A 17,396-nucleotide genomic window follows, 5' to 3' on the forward strand; every position below is an offset into this window, starting at 1 on the left:
GCGCGGCCCTGTGGGCAGGCGCAATGCGCATGCCTGGAAGGACGCCATATGGCGTCCACCCGGAGGGACGAGCTGTTCGCCCAGCCGCCATCTGGCAGTAGTTAATGAACTTAATTTAAAGCTGCAGGGCAAGAACAGTTCAATGTGTGATTTGATGACAACTGTCCGCTCCTGCCAGAGAAAATTGGATTTGTTCAAGGAAGATCTTCAAGGAGAGTACTTACATTTTACAAAGGTGAAAGAACAGATTCAAGGAAATATGTTTCTCCTTTTGTTGACTTCATAAACTGCTTGGAAACTTCCATAAACAGTTTGACAGCTTCAGTTTTGGACAGCAGCTTCTACTGCTCATCCACAATCCATTCCTCATTAAAGATATCAGAATGTTTTCAAAGGAGGTGATGCAGACCTTCACTTGGGCACATGAGGAATCTCTACAGACAGAAATGATTGATATGCAAACAAATGTTGCACTAAGAGAGCACTTTGGAGGAACTGATCCTAACTTCTGGCTACAGACTGTCTGAAACTGAATTCCCTTGTCTAACCAAGGTAGCACTACACATCTTGACTAATGTTTAGATCTACGTACAGCTGTGAGTTGGCTTTCTCCACTATGAACATTATTGAAACTAAGTATCGTTCCAGGCTCACCAATGAGTATCTACAAATGTGCATGAGAATGGCAGTAATTCCATTTAAGCCAAAATTCAAACTACTGGCAAGACAATCAAAAGCCTATTTCTCTCACTAGACAGGGAAGGTAGAGGTGTTTAGAAAGGAAAAATTTTAAAGAAAACAGCGGATGTGTGCAAGTTCAGATAGACACCTGTTATTTAAGTCAGAAGGTGCTATTTTCTTTTACATGAAATATGCATGTGCTTTTTATGTTTTATTAAAGGGTTACTTACTTGTTTCCATGTTGTTTCTGATAAAGATAGTTTATTGTATTCCATACAAAGACATGAGCAAATGTAAAGCCATTCTAGTTCCAACTGCACACATGTTTAATGTCATAACTGAGTCTAGACAATAAATATTGTTGAAATGCTATGGAAATTGTACATTTCTCATATTTTTATAGACCTATAATGACTACACTTTGAGTCATAGCACAAACATGAGATTCGGACCTCGGCCAGAAGACAATTTTAGTGACCGGACCTCCTTGAATTCAATACCACGGCTATAGGGTGTTGCTTGAGTGCCTTTTCTGAGTCTGCCAGGACTGTTGACATCACATCCAAGATGGTAGTTCCAGCAGTAACCTCAGGGATTCTGGATATCTACACAAGGGAGTCTTTTGCAGGTAAAAATGCAGAAAATACTTTAAATACACACATTTCATTATTTTACAGGAAGATTTTTTTAAATGAATGGCCTGGTGACAGGGTCTCTTTATGCTCATTTCTCCTGATCTGAAAATCTCTGCCCTCAGTGGAAAGCAATATAGCTGGCCATATATGACCCACCAAATACCAATATAAAGTTATTTCACTACCCTGCAAATATAAGGAAAGGATTTAGAAATTATATCCATGAGATCTGAGTTTGGACTACAATGAAACAGACAGGCTAACACACAGAATGTTCTATAGAGTTTTCTTTTATTTTACGTATCACAGCTGTACAATCTTCATACATACAGAGGGAAATGCACACTGCTTACACAGTGGCATTTGTCAGCATTTCCAATTATATTACATCAAGTGCAAATCCACTTATGAAATGTACATTTATACAAATTCGGATTGCTTCACTATTATCTGTGACTTTATAAAGCTTGTGTGTTGAAATTACTAAACCACTGTCCAGATAAATTAAAAAAAAATGTTTTAAAATGGTCCCCTCAATATGGACCAAGAAACCGTATAAAACATCTGCCATGTAAAATGCAATCATTTGCATTGCTATAAAATAAGCTACAAAATTTAAACTGCTGGAATAATAATGTTATGGGCAAAAGTGGGATTCTTCTTTATCCAGGGTCAATATGTTTGAACTGAAAGACATAGCAGTGGTTACTAAGTCAAATACACAATTTAAAAAAAAATAGGATACAACAATATGCCACGGAGAGTGAAAAATAATGATGGGTTCAAAGTGACAAACTGTATGAAAACTAGTGAATGGACACAGTGCTTTAAGAAAATTAGAAGTGCGTTAAATATCCACCACAAGTACTAAGTTTTCAGTCCTTTTATGCTATTGGTGGGGTCTGGAACACTGAGCTTTATAGAAGACATACATGGCATGGATGTTTAACCAGCTCACTAGGTAGGTTTATGGAGAATCAACGCTATATAAAAAGTGATGTTATTGCTGTCTCTATAAAGTAAATAGATACATTCCTAAACTTACTGAAAAATATACAAATTGCAATCCAGATTACCTTCATTAAGTGTGCTGGGACAATAAATACAACATATTAGCCACCCACCCCCACCCAAGGTAAGCTTCTGTAAACTACCTATTGTATGCTCTCTCTTTTTTAGATTTCTCAAGTGCTTTACCCATGGTTTTCTCATTTTCACCTCTGCATTCGGGACAGTACCATTTACCTTTTGGTTTATGATTGAGTCCCACACAAGAAAAGTGAAACCACTCTATTGGGCATTCCTCGTTATCACATCCAATCATTTCCCCATAGGACACTTGATTACATAGGCAATAGGTGGGCTCATTGGGGTCTATAGGAAGATCTGCGGGAGAGGCTTCTCTCTCAGCCTTAGCTTTGGATCGCTTTTTCTTCTTTGATGTTTTTGGCTTCTTCTCTTTGGGGGTTCCTGTAGTAAGGTCATCATGGTCATGATTAATAGTTGAATTTTCTCGATTCTCATTGTTCCTCTGCCTTCTCGATCTCTTATTGCTGGATTTTTCAGTCTGCGAGATTGCTTCAGTTTTAGTCTTATCCTGGTTGTTTTTGCTGCTATTACTTGTACTGTCGTTTAAATCTTGGCATGTTTCAAACAGTTCTACATGACTGTCTACTTGCTTTGTTCTGTTTTCAACCAACTCCACCATCTGGCTTACTATTTGGATCTTGTCATCACCCAGCTCTTGACTCCGAATAAGAGCTCTCTGGATGAACTGCAAAAGGCGTCTCTTTTGTATTGCATCGGATTCACGTCTGAACTTTTCATAATAGTCATCCAGTTCCTTCAGGATCTCTGCAATAATAGCAAAAGAATGAGACAAAGGGAAAAAAAAAAAAAAAGTATCTTCATTACTAGCCAAAAAAATTAACTCTAGCTTCAAAAAAAAATTAGCTTTACAGCAGAAGTGTTGACATGACAAGAGAAAGATTATAAATAAGACTTTGCTTTAAAAGTATGTAATAATTTCAAATGTTGCAATAAGAATTAAACGTGACTGGAATGGAATGGAATTAGTGTAATTTTAAAGAAGCTATATTCTCTTATAGAAATAGAGAAAGTTATAGAACAGGGGTCCTCAACTTTTTAAACAGGGGGCCAGTTCACTGATCTTCACACTATTGGGGGGCTGGACTATAATAAAAAAAAAAAAAAAAGAACAAATTCCTATGCACACCTTATTTGTAGTGCAAAAAAAAAAAAAAAAAACAGGCAAAAACAATACAATATTTAAAATGCACTGTATACTGTAACACACTGGACACCGCAATGCACTTTACACTGTAAAGCACTGTACTGTGCATGGTGTGCTCTCCTCCTCCTCTCCTGTTGCTCCTCTGGCTGCAGAGAAATCAGCCTGAAGTCAAGGGGTGATTCTTCACCAGTCTGCCGCTCGCTGGGTCCTCACGGCCGAAGACCCATAGCTGCCTACCTATTTGCTGGTGAGGTTTTTTTTTTTTTTCTACCCAGGTGGGTAAATTACTTTGGCAGGCCGCATCTGGCCCACAGGCCGAAGTTAGAGGACCCCTGTTATAGAAGAAAGTTGAACATGTCTGTTGCATTCTGGCAAAGATTACTGGTAAAATACTTTATAAATGAGCCAAAGTCTCAAGAATATGTGAAAAATAAAATTGAAAAAAAAAGTAATTGACCAGTGGTCAAATAAACTTTTTAAACTGTAGAAAAGAAAAACATGGAACTATTAGGCCCCTATGTTGATATTTCATGTGCTGTGAGAGCAAATTGAAAAAAAAAAAAAAATCAGTAGAACAACCCTTTTATGCCAACATAGTGCTGCTTCTGTTTGCTATTTCACTGCAGTAGAACTTTATCTCTGAGGGGGAAAAGTGGCCCTATTGTAGTTCAAGAGGGTATAGAGAGTAGGCAAATAGCTGCAAACACATAAAAAGTAACAACATTTCTGCATGTTAATTTACACCAAGCAAGCTCTTTGATTTACAGAGGATGCACAGAGCAGGGATTTGAACTCCTTACTACAGAAAAGTATTTTCATTCAGTGGATGCCAAGTGCCTCTTGGTAGAGAAGGATAGGACACTGCTTTTACCACTGATCAGGCCACAAAATGCGAATGTAACAGAATACTAGCTCGCACTGTCAACATCTCTGGAGTTCAGATACAGAATACTGTAATTGCTTATATTTTATGCAGGTTTAGTGATCCACAATTCATATTAGATTTGACTTTTCTGTTAAAATGCTAGAACTAGCTAACCAGAAAAGTAATTTTATTAAACCATAATAGAGACAACGTGAATTCTGGTATAAACTTTCTAAAGAACCAGTCTTAGTGCAGTATTGTGGGGATGAAAATATTTGAATCAGATTAGCTATTATGGGCAATGCAAAATCTTCTTCCAGATGAGCCTTTCTTAACCTTTTTACCCCAGAGGAACCCCTAAATTATTTGTTAAGTCTCCTGGAAAACTTACTAAAACCAGTTCATTGGATGTCAATGGCAAAAATGGTCTACACGGGGGGTCAATAGAAAGAATACAACCCTTAAACTAGCCATACATGGATTGAAATTTGACTGGTTCAGCAGGGACCAGTGGAATTTTGATCCATGTATGGTCACCCAGGTTGTACAGAAGTTGATCTACCATATTGTGCAACCAGCCTGTTGGCTTTATCCTGCTCAACTGATCATTGTATTCTGACAGCAGGGAAGGCTCCTTGCCATCACAACACAAAATAGCACAGCAATAAGGATTCCTTCATCCACCTCAAATGTGTGGACAGGGGAAGCGGATCATTTATTTTCGTTCAACTCGCCTGTGGAACAAAAATAAATAAATGATGAATGAATGGGCTGCCTTACAGTGGTCATCAGAATGCCATCCTTAAAGACAGCTAGGTAGCACTGGTCCTGGAACTATGCAAGCACAATCAAATCAGAGTCCAATCATCAAGGAACCCCTAGTAAACTCTGAAAAAACTCTTGTTGAGAATGGTTGCTCCAGATACTTGATCAGGCCAATGGTGAGAAGTAAAAACCTTATTTGTTCAAACAAAAAATAAATAAAGCAGCAATAAATAAACTTTTCTCAGCACTTTATTTTTTGTGCCACTCTAGAGGTGAGCAAAATGCAGAAGGCATCATAAACCACAGCATAAATTCTGCTCTTTCAGCTAATGTGTAGAGCATCAGCCTTTTAATAATCCAACTGTGAATCAGAGTTGTAGTACAAGTTCCTGTATACAATAGCAATGAGGATTTTTAGAACAATGGCTATGATTTCACTACACTGCCTGTACATTTTGAATTTGCTACCAATACTGTACATTTTGTTTGTACAATAAAAGTTTGGTTTTACTTTTCCTTCCTTTCAATTTTCAGCTTATGTATATTCAGTTATATTACAGAAGAATGCCTAATCTGTGTGAGAAAAAATGCCTAACGCATTCAAACATTAAGATTGCATATTAAAGATATTAACAAGTAAAATGAAAAAGTATGCATACTATGAACTCATCTCTGCAAATTAAAGGTGAACTTCAGCCAAAACAGGTAAATATGGGCGCAAAGACAAGTGATTCTCCGCTGTAGTCTGGGTCTGCCACCAACCACACTTGTTGCCACCCCTTACCTTGACATCACCATGCCACCTCTGGAGTCTTCAGAACACCACTGATCAGTTCAGTGGGAAGTGACATGGGCAGCCACAGAAATACCTTCCCACTCTACAGTGAAGAAGCAAGAAGAGTCAGGACTTAGTGGGAAGTGTCCAAAACACCAGGCAGTGTCATAGGCAGCCAAAGAACGATCTACCCACTCTACAGTGAAGATGCAAGAAGTCTCTGGACCCAGTGGGACGTGTCCAAAACACCAAGCAGTAGCACGGGCACCCAAAGAAAAGACTTACCCACTCTACAGTGAAGAAGAAAGAAGACTCAGGACCCAGTAAGAAGTGTCCAAAACACTGAGCAGTATCATGGGCACCCAAAGAAGGACTTACCCACTCTGCAGTGAAGAAGCATTAAGACTTGGAACACAGCAGATGATGTGACTTTAAATGTATGGAAGCACTTGTTGCATTTAGCTTTGTTTGGGGGGGTTGCCTGCCTGGATATCAACTCTAATCTACTGAGTATTTCTAGTGCTTAGTCTGTACCTGTAGCCAAATTAATTTAACAAACTACAGCTTTCTTGCAAGAGCTGGTACCTCCCAATGCCAGCATGGCTGCCGTCCTTTCTACATTGCCCTACGAGCCTCAAACCCAGGGGGCTTAATTATGAAAACATCAAGCTGATGTTTTGTGTTTCTCCCTTCTGCCTTTAAAACCTCCTCTTTGGTTTGTGAGGTAGCCCATCATGATGAAAGATTAAGAGTGAAGTACAGAAAACAAGGCCAAGTTTCTTGGATAAAATCTGCATTACTGAGTACTCCTGCAGCGGTCATTCATTAAGGATGCATATCACCCTGACACATGAGAAGTACTAAAAGGAGAGTGTACTGTCTGCATGTGAAAAATTATGAAAGTGTGGAGTGGCAAAAAAGAAATCTATAACAAAAAATATATATCTTCTGATCAATCTATAACTTCTAAAGGAATACATAATGAAGCAAGAGCTGCATTGTTACACTGTTTGCATTATTCTTTCCTGCTCAGCATAATATGACTTGCTGGACAGTCCTCAGATTAGTTGCTGCTGATTTTCTCTACACTTGATTGACCATACAAACAAATGGGTGAAATTAAAAGGGTAATATACCAGTCATTGGATGTGGTGGCTGCATCAGTTTTTTAGGCTTTTTTTCCATCTGTTTTTACCTGGTGATCTGTCCAGTAACACACCTCCTGCATTAGAGTACCTCCACTCTGGATGAAGGAGCACAGGAGGCACATTTGGACAGCAGCGAAGTCAGTCTGGGAGGAGGATGGATTAGCAGATCTGGATACACTAACAAATTATACACATAATGTGGGACAGATCCTCTTTATTATACACACATTGTGGGACAGGTCCTCTTTATTAGTCTGTGGATATGCACACTGCAGGACTAGTCCTCTTTATTAGAGTAGTATGTGGGCACAGACATTGGGGGACAGATCCTCTCTATTAAATGCGCAATTGGGTACAGATCCTCCTTATTATACACACATTGAAGGGGCACGTCCTCTTTATGGTAGTAGGTGGGCCCAGACATTGGGGGACAGGTCCTCTTTATTAAATGCACAATGGTAGACAGATCCTCTTTATTATACACACATTTAGGGGGCACTTCCTCTTTATGATAGTAGGTGGGCCCAAACATTGGGGGACAGGTCCTCTTTATTAGAGTAGTATGTGGGCACAGACATTGAAGGACAGTTCCTCTTTATGAGAGTAGTATGTGAATACACACATTGGGGGGACAGGTCCTCTTTATTAGTCTGTGGATACGCACACTGGAGAACAAATTTTCTTTATTAGAGTAGTATGTGGGCACAGACATTGGGGGACAGGTCCTCTTTATTAAATGCACAATGGGGGACAGATCCTCTTTATGATACACACATTGGGGGCCAGGTCCTCTGTATTATTATTGTTATTATTATACAGTATTTATAAAGCGCCAATAGTTCGCTCAGCGCTGTACATTACTATACACACATTGAGGGGCACGTCCTCTTTATGATAGTAGGTGAATACACACATTGGGGGGACAGGTCCTCTTTATTAGAGTAGTATGCGAGGACAGGCCCTCTTTATTAGAGTAGTATGTGGGAATGTGGGGACAGACATTGAAGGACAGTTCCTCTTTATGAGAGTAGTATGTGAATACACACACTGGGGGACAAGTCCTCTTCGTTAGAGTAGCATGTGGGCACAAACATTTGGAGACAGGTCCTCTATTTAATGCACAATGGGGGACAGATCCTCTTTATTATATTCACATTGGGGGATAGATCCTCTTTATTAGAGTAGTATGTGGGCACAGACATTGGGGCACAGGTCCTCTATTATATGCACAATGGAGGACAGATCCTCTTTATAGAAGTATGTGAGCACAGACATTGGGGGACAGTTCCTTTTTATGAGAGTAGTATGTGAATACACACATTGGGGGGATAGGTCCTCTTTATTAATCTGTGGATATGCACACTGGGGGACAAGTCCTCTTTATTAGAGTAGTATATGGGCCCATACACTGGGGGACAGATCCTCTTTATTAGAATGGCATGTGGGCACAGACATTGGGGGACAGGTCCTCTATTTTATGCACAATGGGGGATGGATTTCTTTATTAGAGTAGTGTGAAGGGCACAGACATTCGGGAACAGGTCCTCTTTATTAGAGTAGTATATGAATACACACATTGAGGGGACAGGTCCTCTTTATCAGTCTGTGGATATGCACACTGGGGGACAAGTCCTCCTTATTAAAATGGTATGTGAGCACAGACATTGGGGGACAGGTCCTCTATTATATACACAATCGGGGACAGGTCCTCTTTAATGTACACACATTGGAGGGACAGGTCCTGTTTATTATACACACATTGGGGGGACAGGTCCTCTTTAATGTACACACATTGGGGGGACAGGTCCTCTTTAATGTACACACATTGGGGGGACAGGTCCTCTTTAATGTACACACATTGGGGGGACAGGTCCTCTTTAATGTACACACATTGGGGGGACAGGTCCTCTTTAATGTACACACATTGGGGGGACAGGTCCTCTTTAATGTACACACATTGGGGGGACAGGTCCTCTTTAATGTACACACATTGGGGGGACAGGTCCTCTTTAATGTACACACATTGGGGGGACAGGTCCTCTTTAATGTACACACATTGGGGGGACAGGTCCTCTTTAATGTACACACATTGGGGGGACAGGTCCTCTTTAATGTACACACATTGGGGGGACAGGTCCTGATCATTGTACACACATTGGGGGGACAGGTCCTGATCATTGTACACACATTGGGGGGACAGGTCCTGATCATTGTACACACATTGGGGGGACAGGTCCTGATCATTGTACACACATTGGGGGGACAGGTCCTGATCATTGTACACACATTGGGGGGACAGGTCGTCTTTAATGTCCACACATTAGGGGGACAGGCCCTCTTTATGAGTAGAATAGGGCTAGAACAGTAGTATACAGTGGCATGGACACAGACTGTACCAAAGTGAGTGTTCCTCCTATAGAGGAAGGTAAACAAAGGCCATGTAGAGAGCTATGACATGAGGATGTACGATCCCAGGACTTTAAGAACTTCCCCAGACAGATGATGCAATGTGGATCTTCTACACACTATCAGGACATCCCTAGGAGCCGGCTCTGTCTGGGATCCCCCGTGTGTCTGCACATAGGGAACAATGACCACAAAGATGTCATCGCTCAGCACTCAATCCCCAGACCAGAGAACACCATCTACTTCGTCCAAGCTGCTCCTAGGAAGCCCCTGCCTCCTACCCCCATCCTCGTAGACATGGTGAACACACACATCGTGGAAAGAAGAGATCTACAGCAGGGAGAACGCCACAAAGCCTCCTCCACATCTACACACACAGCTGGCTGCAAAATAATATTCACCGTCAATGGCACTTCATCACTTGCCCGCATCAAAGATGGCCGCCCAACACTTGCCTACGTTCGTTCTATTTGTGTCTAGAATAGATCAGATTGTCTTTTAGGAAAGCAGAAAGACTAAAAACGCCCATCGGTCGTCTGACAGCCAATACGGTCACGGGGGCCGGGCACAAAGATTTAAATGAACATAGAGGTGTCGAAGCTAAATGGCGACAGGGCGGGACGAAGGAAGCAGCAAATAACAAGATAGGCAGTCCCCGGGATGGTCTAAACTACAAAGCGCAAACCAATCAGGAACGGGGGGCGGGAGATACAGAACGACGTTTACGAGGCCCCCATTATAAAAAGCTAGTGTGCAAGCTAGCCAGGTTAAAGCGCGGCTGGCGCTGTGAAAGAAGGCAGGGATGCACTTGCCGGGAATGAGCCTTCTTCGTGTATTTTTCCTCTTATCAGTTCCCAAGACACGTACAAATCACTGCTTCTCTCCCCGACTCTGTGTACCGTCACCTTGCACGGGTTAGCACGGCTGTACCGGCTGATTGTCCGCACTTTCCTGCAATGGCAGGTCTACGGTAATCTGGCCACATATGGCGTTAGGATGAAGGAAGGTGGTGGGGCGGTAGGGTGACCCGCTCCGGGTGTGGGGAGGAAGAAGGAAGGGGGGGCTAGTTAGCGATCGGCGCAGTGCGGCCCCGGCACAGTCATAGATTTCCTAAAGTGTCAGTCAGCCCGCATCAATGTCATCCCTGTAAAGTCCCGACGTGTCCGACCCCAACTTCCCACCGAGGACAATGCGGGGGGTAAGCCGGCTGTCCGTGTACACAGCACTGCGGCCAACGGGGGGCTGCGTCTCCAGAAAACAAGTGATGGGGGGGCGATAAACAAGGCTGGATCGCAAAGAACACAATGAACAAAATGAAGCAGAGGAAACCCTGCCCACCACTACTGCACAGCCTCAGCTTTTACTAGCACCACTTACTACTCCAGCCATCAGAGATCCCAGTGTTGTGTGCTGTAATCCAGCCCCATCATCGCCCCTCCATCTCTCCTCTTGTGTCCAGGTGACTTTCCCCATGGATGATCCCCCCATAACAGGGGACCTTTTGTTCCGCCCTATGACACAAGTGTGTGTAAAGTCCCCTGTACATGGACGAATGCAGGCTGAGCACACACAATGCAGCATGGACAGATCTGGGAATGGAAGGGGGGGATGATAAAAGTTGAAGCACCTACCTTGGTATTTGGCATCGATCTCCCTCATCAGAGAGACATTTCTTTGTAGATCGAAGGGCAGGGACTCGATGGAATCCAGGTAATCCTCTACATAGTTCACCATGTGGCTCTGATCACCGTTGGTAGGGTTCAACATCCTGTACCGATCCAGCGTCCAGCCCCCAGCCAGCAGCCTCCTGCCAGCTCCAGGATCCAGCCTTCGTCCCCGGTACCGGGAGAAGAAGAAATCCGTGCCAGCCCCAGACACACAAAGGAGACCTGTGCCTGGGCATCAACCTGAGCCTGGCATGCAGGGAGACTCGGCGATGAGGGATAACAGAGAGGGAAAGTGCAGTGCAGTGGTCGCAGCTGATTGAACGGCTGTCTTTCTGGACAACTCAGGGAAGAAGACAGTGGAAGGAGGTTGTGGGGTGTGTGTGTGTGTGTAGAGGGGGTGGGGAAAGAGGTGGGGGCTGGAGGACAGAATCTAGCAGGCAGGAAGATGAAGCCTGGCAGCCCGATGGTGGCAATGAAGAAGAAGAAAAGTGTGTGTGGAGGTGTGCCCGCCCGCTCGCTGCCCGGGGTTGTACAAGGTGATTGTGTCTGGGGAGGAGGAGGGGGTCCTCCGGCTAGGACTGCGGCTCACCTTCCCTGCACACTGACTCCACCACACAGCACACAGGTAGCGCCAGTTTTACACACTTGGGAAACATTCAGCTCCCCCACTCTTCCTCCTGAAAATGGCGAGCATGCGCAGTGTGCCCTCAGCTAGTTCCCTTCACCATTCAAGCGGCTCGTTTAGTTTATATTCGGCGCAAGGCCGCTCCTGCCGACCCCGCACAGGGCCCCAGTCAGCTGTGCTATAGGCAGCTAACACACACAAAGTTACACTGGAGTCAATGGTACTCGTGCACTGTTCCTGAACAGGGAACGAGCATGACATTATGACAGCGCAGCTTCTTGTCACTGGAAGACTACTAATCCCAGCAGCCACCAGTCTCGCACCACTAACCAATCGCTGGAACGCTTTGCCGTTCGAAGGCGGGGTCATGCGGCGCGCACACCCGCAAATCCCCAATGCCACAGAGCGGTCGGGTGGCGCGCGGCGCGTTCCTGCAGTGGGCGGGACGAAATCCAGAAGGACGGAAGTTGCTATAGTAAAGCGGGGCGTGTGCTTGTGGAGAGTGGGCGGTCATTCGCCAACCTTAGTAACCATGACAACAACGCCAACAGCCCAGCCTGGATGCTTCAGTGGCGGGTTGGGAGGAAGCGGGAAGGAGGGGTTAATTATGCTGAGTGGGCGGAGTTTCTGAAAGGAGGAGAGGCGGACCTGCTGAGACGGAAGAGGGCTGTGAGATGGTTGTGTAGTGTGAGGACCAGCGAGTGGGGCGTCTCAAAGAAGTATTACACCCAGGAGAAGACATTACATTGCAGCTAACCAGTCCTTGGATGTGATGGCTGCATCAGTTCTCCTCTTTACCCTGGGTTCATACCTAAGCGTTTTCCAGAAACGCAGAACAGTTCATTTAACATCATTTCAGATGGGACACGTTCTCACCTGGTGCGTTTTTTGAAAAGGGTCAGGGACTTCTTTGAACGCAAAAAAGTTGCGTTTTTGGTTCTATAGACTTCAATGGAAACGATGCAGAGTAGCATGTCTTGCGTTTTTGCTGCGTATTTTATGCATTTTGCATTTTAAATTTGCCTAGCAACAAGAAAAAAAAAGCATCAAAAACACAAGTGCAAAAACGCAAAATACAATGCAGAAACAGCCTATAATGCAACCTACATAGGTGTGAACCTTGCCTTAAAGATTTCTGTTTTTATCTGGAGATCTGGCTAGTAAGCAGGGTTGCTGTCAGTACATTTTTGGACTGTGTAAAAATCGGTGATTTTAGTCCTCATGGACGTTTTTGGCTTCAGCTAGTAAATCCCCCGGCATGTTATCCTATGTGTCCATGCACATTAATGCAGGCCATTGACGGGTCGAAAATCGGGCGAAAAAAAATTGGCCGATTTTTGCACCGTTAAGTGGTTGGCCGTTTTTCGGGGTTTTGGCACATTTTTTTTTATCGGTAAAGTTAGAAAAAAAAATCTGCCGATCGGACGATTTTCCCGGCAATGATGGGCAAATCGGCCGATCGTTTTACCGATCAAAAAATCTGCGCATGAGCCGTGACCTGCAAGAAGAAGAAAAGGGAAGAAGAAAAAGAATTCCAGTCCGCTATTATATTTTATATGAAAAGTCTTGTGGTTGCAACAATGTATCTATTTGTATCCGAATAAACACATCTGTATACGGAATGGATACTTTGTTGCAACTGCAATACTTTTTAATGTCAACTATAATAGCGGAGCTCTCTGCAAGGGACAGAAGTAATTAAATGCCGGCCGTAGACGGGACGAAAATCGGCCGATTTTTTTTTTTTTTTTTTTACCGTTGGTGGTAACGTCGGCTGATTGAACGACCGATTTTTCTTTTTTTTTTTTTATAAAAAAACAGCCAGTTTTTGACCCATCTATGGCCTGCATTAGACTGAAATCAATGTTTTTGGCTGTAAATAAAACCCAGGACAAGTGGGTTTCTAGAGTAGTTTCTTAGCTGTAAAAACGCTCTAACGCTGAAAAGCACTGCAAACCGGCGTTTTTGAATTTTTTTTGACCAAAAAATATTTTTTTTATTTGATGAAAAAAAAAAATGCTAAAAAACAAATGCGGCTAAACGCTAATACAAAAACGCTAAAAAAAAGCTGAAAAACTCCAGTTTTAACGTGACTTAACACAGCTAACATTACCAGCATTATCAAAACGTCCAGTGTGCATGGAGCATTACAACTGTAAGGTCTTGTTCATACCATACGTGCAAAAAAAATGATGGAAACTGATGTGCAGATTTCACTTGCAGAGACATCAGATTATATCAGTTTTTATGCACGCTTCAATGAGTTTTACACCCCAGTCACTCCGGGTGTGACTTGCCATGTAATATGCCTTGCGATTTGCAAATCACATGGCATGTCTCACCCTATTGTCCGCAGTTAAAGTGGTCATATCGGTGCGATTCCGATTTGCTTGGAGCCGCACCGATTTCTAAAGTAGTGCATGCAACACCTCAGGTGCAAATTGCATATACATCTAGGCAGATGTCTTGCAAATCGCACCTCAAGTCAGATTGGTGTAACCGGGGGGGGAGGGGGGGTTATACACATTGCAGATTCCTGTGCAGAAAAAATCTGCACGTGACTCTAGTGTTGTGGTGTGAACAGGGCACATAGAGAACAATTGATTTGTATTCTTGCAGAACGCGTGCTAAAAACTGATGTTTCTGCACACTGGTGCGAACAATCCCTTAATATCAGTGGCTGATAATTTGTCATGCAGTGTTGACTTTGCAAGTGTAAACCAGGGACCAGACTTGTTCTTGGTATTAACCGCTTTCCCACTGCTCGATAGGAGAAATATTGCTGCAGGGTGGCAGGGGTGTGCAAAATCACATATATATACGTGATTTAGAATTTCCGGGTAGGGGGCGCGCACGAATCCTACTCACACCACCATTGGCGGACTCACCTGGCAATCTTGGGGTCCCGGAAGGTGATTCATCGCCGTCACCTGGCGATTGCTGTGTTATCACCAACAGGGAAAGAGACCTGCATGTAAACAACACAGATCTCTCCCCTGTCAGCTCCTGCACACTGCTTTGTATGGCTCTGCATAGCAGAGCCATACAAAGCAGTGTGCTTACAGTGTAAAGCACACACACACAGTCCCATAGTAAAACAGCACACAGTTAACCCTTTGATCGTCCCAGATGTTAACCCCTTCCTGTCCAGTGTCATTAGTACAGTGTCAGTGCTTTTTATTTGCACTAATCACTGTATTGGTGTCACTGGGGGGATGTCTGACAGTCAGTTCCCCCAGTGTCAGAATGCCTGCCGCAGTCCCATTCAGGGGGGTATTTACCATAAGGCAAACAAGGCACTTGCCTAGGGTGGCATTTTTCAGGGAGGCAGCACCTCCCCCAGAAGAAGGGATGAAAGAAGGAATACACACACCATGAGAAACAGGTGGAATCTGAGAGAGGCTGAGGGCTGCTTGATGGTGTATGTAGAGCCTGACTCTCATTCCTGGGGATGTCCGGAGCTGTGAAGATGAGTGTCTTCCTCTCTATCGCCGGGGGGGGGGGGTAGTGGAAGGCTCTTCCAGGTGGGGGGCAGGAGTGTTGTTGGCCAATGTCAGGCTCTCTCCGCCAGAGGGGGAAGGGGTGGGTAGGTGTCCGTAGGGGCATGCGATTTTTGTGTTGCCTAGGGCAGCACAAAACCTAAATACACCACTGGTCCCAGTATAAGTTGCTGATCGCCATCATTACTAGTATAGAAAAAAAAATTCCAGTATCTATACCGCCATTTGTAGACGCTATAACTTAAAGCAATTAATTTACATGTATTTAAACAACATGTAGCAGAATACATTTTGGCGTACATTTATAAGGAAATTTGATTTTTTTTATTTTTTTACTAGATATGTTTAATAGCAAAAAGTCAAAAATATTGTTTTTTTTCTCAAAATTTTTTATAGTGCAAAAAATAAAAAACACACAGGCAATCAAATACCACAGAAATAAAGCTCTATTTGTGGGGAAAAAAGGACATCAATTTCATTTGGGTGCAGTGCTGCATGACCGCACAATTGTCAGTTAAAGTAACGCAGTGCCGTATCACAAAAAATGGCCTGGTTAGGAAGGGGGATAAATCCTCTAGAGGGCAAGTGGTTAAACAAAAATATAGTGTCCAATGAACATTCAAGGACTTTCATTTCATAATATATCTGCAAAATCTTCTCGAAGTGCTCCGTGCTCAAAAGGATTAATAAAGTGACACGTGCTCTTAAAAAAGTGCTCTTGAGAGGTGCTTTTCCTTTTAGTGACCCCCTCAGTGACCACACTCACCAGATTTGATGGACCTCTTGCTTTCACAATAGAATCAAACTGCGCTTTATCTGGTGGTGGATATTTCTTTCCTTTTGCCTTTCTGCTGCTTAACAGTTCTTCCTCCCAGCCATATCCTTAACGTTGGATATCCTATACACTCATGGGAACCAAGAGGAGAGAGGATGCCCTCATAGTGTAATACTGTCTTTATTTGTAAAAAAAAATCAAGTATTTCACTTACAATTATATTAAAAACAGTAGCCTTGATAACAGTAAGGCCAGGCAAGCTCCTGTTTGTTTCAGTTTCATAAAGTCTATAGGAATGTAAACCTGTTTGAAGCAAGTCAAATGCGGTTCAAAAGAAGGTCAACTGCAGGTCAAATGCAACTGTCAATGAATTCCGAATTATTTCCGAAGTTTCCCAAACTGATGTCATCTTCAAGCTCATATTTTTGGAGGCTCATAAACCCAAGCACAGGGCTGTATGCAGAGCCTAAATTACAACATGGAGCCTTAACCATTTTCCCTCCAGAGGATTTACCCCCCTTCCTGACCAGGACATTTTTTGCATTACGGTGCTGTGTTATTTTAACTGACAAATGCATGGTCATGCAACTCTGCACCTAAATTAAATTTATGTCCTTTTTTCCCCATGAATAGAACTTTCTTTTGGTGGTATTTGATCGCCTTTGCGTTTTTTAGTTTTTGCACTATGAAGAAAAAAACCCCGACAATTTTGAGAAAACAATATTTTGACTGCTATTAACATGTCCAGTAAAAAAACTTAAAAAATCAAATTTCGTTATAAATTTAGGCCAAAATATATTCTGCTACATGTCTTTGCTAAAAAAAAAATCTCCACACATGTAAGTTAATTGGTTTACGTGAAAGTTATAGCGTTTACAAATGGCGGTATATATACTGGGATTTTTTTTTTTTTACTAATAATGGCGGCAATCAGCAACTTATAGCCAGACTGCGGGACTGCGGTGGGCATTCTGACACTGGGGGAACTGACTTGGTATCACTGACATCCCCAGTGACACCAATACAGTGATCAGTGCTAATAAAAAGCACTAACACTTTACTAATGGCACTGGGCAGGAAGAGGTTAACATCTGGGGTGATCAAAGGGTTAACTGTGTGCTGTGTGTGTTTTATTGTGTGCTGTGAGTGCTTTCAACTGTAAGCACACTGCTTGGTATGGTTCTGCTATGCAGAGTCATACAAAGCAGTGTGCAGGAGCTGACAGGGGAGAGAACTGTCATTATGTGCCAGTATGCATTGCATACTAGCACGTTATGTAAAACTTGCCTTAAAACGAAGC

At 43.1% G+C, this 17,396-nt stretch overlaps 1 protein-coding gene across 1 annotated transcript; it reads right to left on the reverse strand.

Moving 5' to 3' along the window:
* Window positions 1-1,590: 1,590 nt before the first annotated feature.
* On the reverse strand, window positions 1,591-12,073 carry ING1 (inhibitor of growth family member 1). The gene is made up of 2 exons (XM_089693582.1): window positions 11,161-12,073; window positions 1,591-3,170 (listed from the first exon to the last, which is right to left on the reverse strand). The coding sequence occupies exons 1-2, from the start codon at window positions 11,294-11,296 to the stop codon at window positions 2,467-2,469; spliced, it is 840 nt and encodes a 279-aa protein (XP_089549708.1). The 5' UTR covers window positions 11,297-12,073; the 3' UTR covers window positions 1,591-2,466.
* Window positions 12,074-17,396: the final 5,323 nt, after the last annotated feature.

This window comes from Staurois parvus, unplaced genomic scaffold (genome assembly GCF_062004578.1).
Source record: "Staurois parvus isolate SC_StPar_1 unplaced genomic scaffold, SC_StPar_1.0 ptg000634l, whole genome shotgun sequence".
NCBI classification, from domain to species: Eukaryota; Metazoa; Chordata; class Amphibia; order Anura; family Ranidae; genus Staurois; species Staurois parvus.